We start from the raw sequence: 7,853 nt of genomic DNA, 5'->3' as shown, positions 1-7,853 counted from the left end.
GCATCACCACCATCATCATCATCATTATAGACGTCACCATCACCACCACCATCAGCATCAACGTTACCATCACTATCGTCATTATCATTTTCATTACCATAAAACATCACCGCTATCATCTCATTGTAATCATCATCAACTTTACCACGACCACCATCATGATGATCACCAACACCATCGTCATCATCACCACCATCATATGACGAAACTTCTCTCACGTCTCACCTCTCATCTCTCATCACTTGCTCCTCAACACCTCTCTATCTACATGAGGAAGTGAGTTCTATGTTCCTTTAACCCTTATCAGCAGATATTTAAAATGACAACCCACAGGCTATGTGTGGCCTTCACTACACATTTTATTTTTCATCGTATACTCTATTTGGATGTTTTTACCTAAAAACACTAGATTTTTGTCTCGTTTGAAAACCGGGAGTTATTTTAGGCCTGTGTCTCTGCTTCTTAATATCAAGTCCCTGTGAGTCCAGCTCTGAGAATCCGGTTCCCACAGCCCCTCCCACCTCGGTATTCACACACCCGCCAGCTTTCCTCATGTCTAATTGTCTGTCTGGTGCTTCTTGTTATTTTGGTTTTCTGCCTGCACTCTAAAGAGTTTTTAACCTAACTATGTGTTATAATCAAAGTCCTGTATATTTGTCTCTATTTAGAAAGTTACAGAGAAAGTTACAGAGAATAGAACTGGCATTGCCGTGCAGTAATGATTCCAGTTGAAATTCTATTTCCATAGCCATTAAAAAGGGCCACATGACATGAGCAATGGAGTTTCCCAAACCCAGTCTAGACTGGTACAAACATTAACTTCAGTGCTAATTCGAAATAATAATTTAATTAATTATATCTTTCCTCATTCATGAATACAACACAAACAGACAAGAACAATTTTTGGGTGAATTGCAGCAAAGAAAAATTTGATTAGGTCAATAAAATAGGAGTGAAATAGGCACGCTGCAATAATATCGTAATCCCGGCCTGCCGTCAGAGGCGGGTTGCACATTCAGATAAGAGCTTCCTTTTTGCTAAGGCAAAGAAATTATGATCTCTAACAACATTCACAATCATCACAAAATAAAAATAAACCATTTGTTTTGGAAAAGTGTTGATCTTGCTGACCCGGAAACCTGGAGACACGTTCTCTAGGGCCCCTTATTAAGGAGGTGGTGGGTGATGTGTTTGGAAAGCTTAAACACCTCTTCAGTGAAGGGGATGCTAGTCTGATACCTGGAGAAATCCTTTTGATTCTCTTGGGATTGTACAGAATTGGCTGCACCTATGTATATAATTTTTCTAGAGTTAAGTATCCACAGTTTTCTTCAGGTTCTCAAAGGCAAGCTTCTTCTAAATGCGTTCCATGGACCACAGGCATCAGAGTCGGTGAAGTAGCCTGGAAAAATGCAGAGTCCTGGGCTCCACCCACAACAGAATGGCAGAAGCTGCAACTCAAGAATCCAGGTTTTAATAAAAGGCCTATGTGAATCCTCTCCCCAACATTAAAATGACTATCTCTCCACACACACACGTGCCCAAACTAACTCACGTGTCTGTTTCTCGCAACTATCCTTAATTCAATTAAAAACAAAAAAAAGTGAACAACAATTTACAAAGAAGCAATTCCATGGAGGACTCAATCAAGACAGCTCAAATATATCGCTCTCCGGCAGCCTGTTTTGATCCAAGGGTAAAATGTAAACTAGCCAGGGGAATTTATGGACTTCGTGTCCTTCAGACAATCCTCCATAAATATCACTTCTCCCCACTGGGCATTTCAGGAGGATTAGAAAACAGAATTCAAGGCTTTCTTCACTGACAAGAACCTGGAGGCCAGAAATTCAGTGTCTCAACTAAGGACAAAGGCTGAGATTTGTTAATCAGCTGGGCAGAGGACAGGATTAAGAGTTTATTCTCTTCTTTCTAAGAACTCTGCCCAACTGAACAGTCACCACCCTCCCGATACCCAAGCAGGTCAATGATAAATTCTGCCCATCGGGAACAGCCTGGTGAGATCTGAAATTAAAACCATAAGAGTGTGGCAATTCCCGACGCTGAGGCCCATGGCTGGCAGCCGGGCCACTGGTCAGGAAGGGACGCCAACAGTACCTACTGTGAGTCATCAAGAACGGACCCAGTGCCCATGGTTTTCACAAAGAAAGGAGAGCACTCATTCGCCAAGGGCAATCGGGGGTGGCCGGTGGTCCCTGCCACAGCTCCTGTTTCCTGCTGGGTCCTCTGCTGCCGCATCTTCTGGCTGGCCCAGGTGTGCTAAGGACACTTGACTTCCCCAAAGGGTTCACACTGCGTCTTTTATTTTGTATTTCATGCATCTACACTGGAAAGGAGATTTAATTCTGTTCTATGGAGAAATATAGGTATGTGCACACGTGCATACACACAAGCATCCTTAGTCTCTCTCTCTCTCTCTCTAAGTGTGGTTTTGTAAACCACATGCCTCCTTCAAAAGGCCAAGATTCTCTCTGAGGCTTCCTGTCGCCCCCTCCCAACTCTGAGAATCAGACACAGCAACCCAAGGAGGAAGTCAATTTACTGATTTTATTGGACTCTGGAAGGGAGATAAGCTGAGACATACTGTCCTAAAACTATGAGCCCGCACCTGTTCAGGGGGGACACCCCCCCACCCGGCTCCCGGCCGGCACCGTCATGCTCAGGACAAGAGAAGCCTGAGCTGGCCTCACTCCAGCGAGCTGGCCCCTAGGGCTGCAGTGACCGGTTTGCTGGTTAAAATAATCCATTTCCCACCCTGTAGAAACTTAACATTCATTTTTCCTCACAACACCCGTCAAGCAGAAAAAGAAATGGGCTCACAGTGTCTGATTACTGCATAAAAATAATCTTTCAGCATGCAAGGAGGAATTATTTTTTAATAAATTTTGTTATGATGTCGTATTTTGGATCAATCTTGGTAGTAGATAACCATATGGTGCTCTTTCTTTTCTGTCGCCATTTTACTCCTTTTTTTTTTTTTTTTTGCAATTGAGCATATTATCTTAATTATGCTTTAAATAATGTTTGGAAAAAAACCCATTAAGAAGTGGCAGAGGTTAAACCTAAATGCATACATAACGTGCACATTGTATATCAAAGCTCAAAGAAAAAAAGAAACAACACACTGTCCACCTCCACTATCTAGAGCTTCGTTAATTAAGCTACTCCCTAAATAATATTACCCATTAAATTGTTAGGGAAAAAAAGCAACTTATTGTGTGACATCAGGCTGTCATAAGGGATTTATTAAAGAATGAAATAGGAGCCAGCCCCATGGCCGAGTGGTTAAGTTTTTGTTCTTTCTTCAGTGGTCCAGTGTTTCGCGGGTTCAGATCCTGGGTGTGGATCTACACACCACTCGTCAAGCCATGCTGAGGCAGCGTCCCACATAGCACAACCAGAAGGACCTACAACTACAATATGCAACTGTGTACTGGCGAGCTTTGGGGAGAAGAAGAAAAAAAAATAAAGAAGAAGATTGGCAACAGATGTTAGCTCAGGTGCCAATCTTTAAAAAAAAAAGGATAAAATAAAATGCTTCCTGTAACTTCAATGAGTAAATATTTTTTCACTCATATTTCCTACGTGTAATCTTTACGACTAAACCATGAGAATTTGTACTTTTTTTAACACAGTGATAATTTGTATTTGAACTCAAAATTATCAGGCAGTACAATAGCCCTCCAGGTCAAAAACTAAGTAAGCATGTTCGGCATATTTGTATTTTATTTGTCCTCAGGGATCCAGAAAATGTGGCTCGGTCAGGCTCCCGGCACTCGAGGACAGATTGGAGGGCTGACTCTAAAGGTGGTGGTAGCCAGTGTCCCTGGTCCGAGGATTTAGGGCTTTGTCTGACACAGACTCAGACAAGACCTGCTTGGACTAGGACCCTGCCCCGTCACCGTGCCACCTTAAGACTCCTCACATTTGGGGAACTCTCTTGAGCTTGGCCTGACCACCGTCCTCCTCGTGTTGTCCTCCTCGTTGGCCCCAATGGATCTCTTGTGTCCTGGTCTATCTTGTCATCCATGTGTCTTGCCCCCCCTCCCTCCTCCTTGTTGCACAAAGTCCCTGCCTGACGGTCACGGCGCTGTTGCTCCAGAAAGACTCCCTCTCGCCCCACTCCTCCACCATTTGCTTCAGCCCCTCCTTCAGCCAAGCTTTGGTTGAAAAGACCACTTCTGGATACTCCTCCCAATGACCTCCCTGTGTCAAAAGTGGGTCCTCCATTCTAGACGTACTTTCAGCAACGAGGAAATATTTAGTAGGAATTGTTAATTTCCTTTACATAGCATGTTTTAGCTCCATTGGCAAACATCGTCCATAAAGGGCCAGAGAGTAGGTAGTTTAGGCTCTCTAGTGTCAAATCTGCCGCCGTGGCACAAAGGCAGCCAAGGGCAGTACGTGAGTGGGTGGGCGGCCGTGTTCAGGAAAACCTAACTTCAGTTACTCAGATCAGTTTTTTTCCTTCCACGCTTGAAGTCCTAGACCTGCTCTAAGCTGTCCACATCCAATTCCCTCTAAACTCCCTCAGAAGTGGGTTAGTTAACTGCCTTGGTCCTAGTATCTCCTTCAAGATTCTAAGAAGCATCTTGCCCTTAGATGTCTGTTTTCTCACCTTTCGGAAGGGGATAGTGATTCATATTTACTTTAAGAATCAAAGTAATACTGAAACCTGGCGTCCGACAGCCAGCCCCTGACACTGTATGTGAATAGCGTGTCCTGATCACCGGCACCAACCTGTGCCCCTCTTGGCATCCATGAGCCAGTGCTACTGCTTTCTCCTGTTGACTCAAGCCCTTCGTCTTTCCAACTCAGCTCAGGTCTTACTTGTCCCCCTGCCTAAAGGGAAAGAATGTCCCCGGCTCTGATTCTCCTGTCTTAGTGCATGTCTCTTTGCAAACATGTGCAGGGGTACATTTTAATTTCATAGCCAGGGAGACCCTGCCGTGGGCATCTCTCTGCGTGCCACAGACCGGGCTGACTGTGCGTTGGTGCGTCCCCTCTGCGTGTGCGATATGCACAGTCCAGCTTGTGCTCACTCGTGGAGCATCAAGAAGTGCTTTCCACTCCAGCGCTACATGGGGGGGCTGCTCCAGAATCCCAGTCTGCAGGCTGGGGCCAGTCCGTGACACAGTCTCCATCCGTCTGTGACGAAAGGAGAAAAACAAGGACTTGGAAGTGGGGTTTTTATAAAGCTACATCTTTTCAATATCCAAAAAATTCTTAAAAATATTTTTACTACTTCTTTTTGCTCCTTATACAGAAGATTTTAATACTTCACAGTCTCACGTTGTGCCCAGCCTTGTTTTTGTTCTTGAGATTGTGCTGGACTGTGAAATCCCCACATCTGGGAGCCATGTTCTACCAACGCACACAGGCGCACATCACAAATAAATTCACTGTGTGCATTGCATCACCTGTCTAGCACCATCTGAACCCAGTTCTGCATGATCAGAAAGTCTGTCAATAATGATGAAGCTGGAAAGGACCACAGCCATGAAGGGAAGATGCAGGCAAGTAATATTAAAGTAGGTCTTTTCTCTTCTCTGTTTTTTTTTTTTTTTTGAGTAGTAACAAATAACTCATATGCCACTTTTCTTTCCAGGGAAGTTTATGGTTGGGTAGCAGAAGTTGCAGGGAGGTTAAATGGTCTCCCCACGGCATCTTCTGACACACACACCTTCCCCCCGAAAAGCTTGTTCTGCTTGAATTAGAACTCAAGCCACTTCCAGCTCCGGGCCATTTGCTCGGACTACTAAAGCGGGAAGCCCCGTGGTGGGGGCAGCCTGCGACCTGGCACCCCATGGCTCTGTTGCTTTCCTTCCTTGCCATCTGTTTTTCAGCAGACATCTTCTTTTATTATAGACCCCAAACGCTCATGCTTTCTCTCTTTTGTGTATAAAGGTAATAAATAATTTTTAAATTTGATCCTTTTTCCTGACTTTTCTCATCTTTGATATCAAAATCAGGACACAGTCTGATAACTATCTAATTGTCTTGGTTATTTCTTTTAGTCTCTGATAATGTGCGTTAACCCTGGATCTGACCATCTGTATTACTGTGTCCTTGGGTAAAATAAAGTCCATCTAAACTACTAGGTGTGTTCACTGATTGCTGCAAGCATCCTTTAGAATATTTTTCACATAAAAATGAATAATATGGTGCTATTGGTCAGGAAGAAGTTTAATGACACGTGAATTTGTTTATAAAAGTTTGAATTTGTTCACACGGCTCATTTGAAGTTCACCTCCTGCAAACCCTACGCATTACAGAGATTCTGTCCACACTATTTATGCTTTCTGGGGGGAAATGCCTCACGGAAGCTCCCCAAATGACGTCTTGGTTCTGGAAGGAGCCGAGAGGTCCAGTTCCTCCTCCGAGTTGTGACCCTCAGCTGTGCGTCTCCGCGTCTGAGACCAACCACGTACAAACCTCCCCAGGGCGCTTCTAGGCACTTCTGTTCGTTTCAACAACAGTCTATGTGGGCGTGCTCTTCCAGAAAAACACCAGAATAATGCCAATCACAACAGCCCTGCTCGTCCTAGTATGTTTCCTGGGCCCCTCCAGGTCCCTCGTGTCCTTGTGCAGCTCCCCCACAGCCCGGCCTTGGAGGTTATCATTGTGTCCATTTTACAAAAGAGGAAAATCAAACTTAGGAGAAAAGACACTTGCTGTTAAGTATCTGAGACTGAAATGTTTCTGATGCCCCCAGGGCTGAATCAGCTGTTGACTGGTTCGTCACATAGTCATTGAGTGACAACCTGACATTGGGGCAGGAACAAAGGAGGAAAGGGAATCATACTAAATAAACGCCGGTGAGCGGGGATCAGGCGTGCTGGGTGGGAGGGGGAATCCCGTTTTAGGGAGAAGACCATGCTGAGTCCTGGGTTGGGGAGGTGGAAGACTAGAGTCACTGGGGAGAGAGCTGCACAAACAATTAGCCCAGGCAGGGACGCGCCCTCCTAGGGCTGTCACAGGCAGACACGTGTTCTATTCTGCACCTTCCGTCCCTCTCCGTCCTCCAGCGCTCTTTCCTGAACACGGATCAGAATCTATTCTCAGCGCCCTTCCTCATAATGCTGACCTGACAACCACTTTATGTGGAGTTTGTGCGTCTCCCTGCAAAGTTTACACCTGATCAGGGTGACAGTTTTCAACGACAGGGATTAAAGCCCATGAATGCAGTTTAAGGCCTCAGTTCACGCAGGAAAGGGAGACGAAGAGCTCCAGTCTCTTTCCCGGCCACCCCACGAGCTGTCCCGGAGCATAGGTGAAGGGACAGCATCGTCTTGGAAGGAGTCTCGCTGAGTGGTGTGTCACCTGTGCCAGACACTCACGTACAGAGAAAAATGGCGGGTGGCGTTGTCATTAGTGCACGTGTGGCTCTCCTGGCAAAGAGGTGTGGAGAAGCAGAGACAAGAAAAGCTGGAAGCACTGTCCTTCCAGCGCCTACCTCCGACCACAGTGCTCTTCTGCCACCGTCTCTACAGCTGGCTCCTGTCTCTGCGATGTGGTTTTCCATCAGCTCCTTGATCTTTCGGACCCTAGTAATGTGGTCAGAGCTATTCTCTAATTTTAGGTGCGTTTCATCCAGGCTCACGATTTACTAATAGTGTGCCCTCAGGCCAGCCTTGCATGTCTCTACACTTCATCATTTTAAACTGCACATGGAGATAAAGCCCAACACCCAAGGCGTTGAACCAAGTGTGTTCATCAAGCTCGAATGAGACCGTGATTACCTGCATCAATTGTCTATCGTGGACAAGGCCAGCAAGCCCTTGAGAAGGTCATTAACTTTTGAGAAGTAGATAATGTTTGAGGGGAGTGTAAGC

General features: G+C 45.4%; 1 protein-coding gene across 1 annotated transcript in view; it reads right to left on the bottom strand.

The window, feature by feature from the left end:
- The window catches only part of ADARB2 (adenosine deaminase RNA specific B2 (inactive)), a 235,975-nt gene extending 235,791 nt beyond the window's left edge, over positions 1-184 (bottom strand). Inside the window, exon 1 of the mRNA XM_046677998.1 lies at positions 146-184. Coding sequence (XP_046533954.1) covers positions 146-184 — 39 coding nt within the window. The remainder of the gene's footprint in view (positions 1-145) is intronic.
- Positions 185-7,853: the final 7,669 nt, after the last annotated feature.

This window comes from Equus quagga, chromosome 12 (assembly GCF_021613505.1).
Source record: "Equus quagga isolate Etosha38 chromosome 12, UCLA_HA_Equagga_1.0, whole genome shotgun sequence".
In the NCBI taxonomy this organism is placed as follows: Eukaryota; Metazoa; Chordata; class Mammalia; order Perissodactyla; family Equidae; genus Equus; species Equus quagga.
This window is presented reverse-complemented; position numbering and strand designations above follow the sequence as displayed.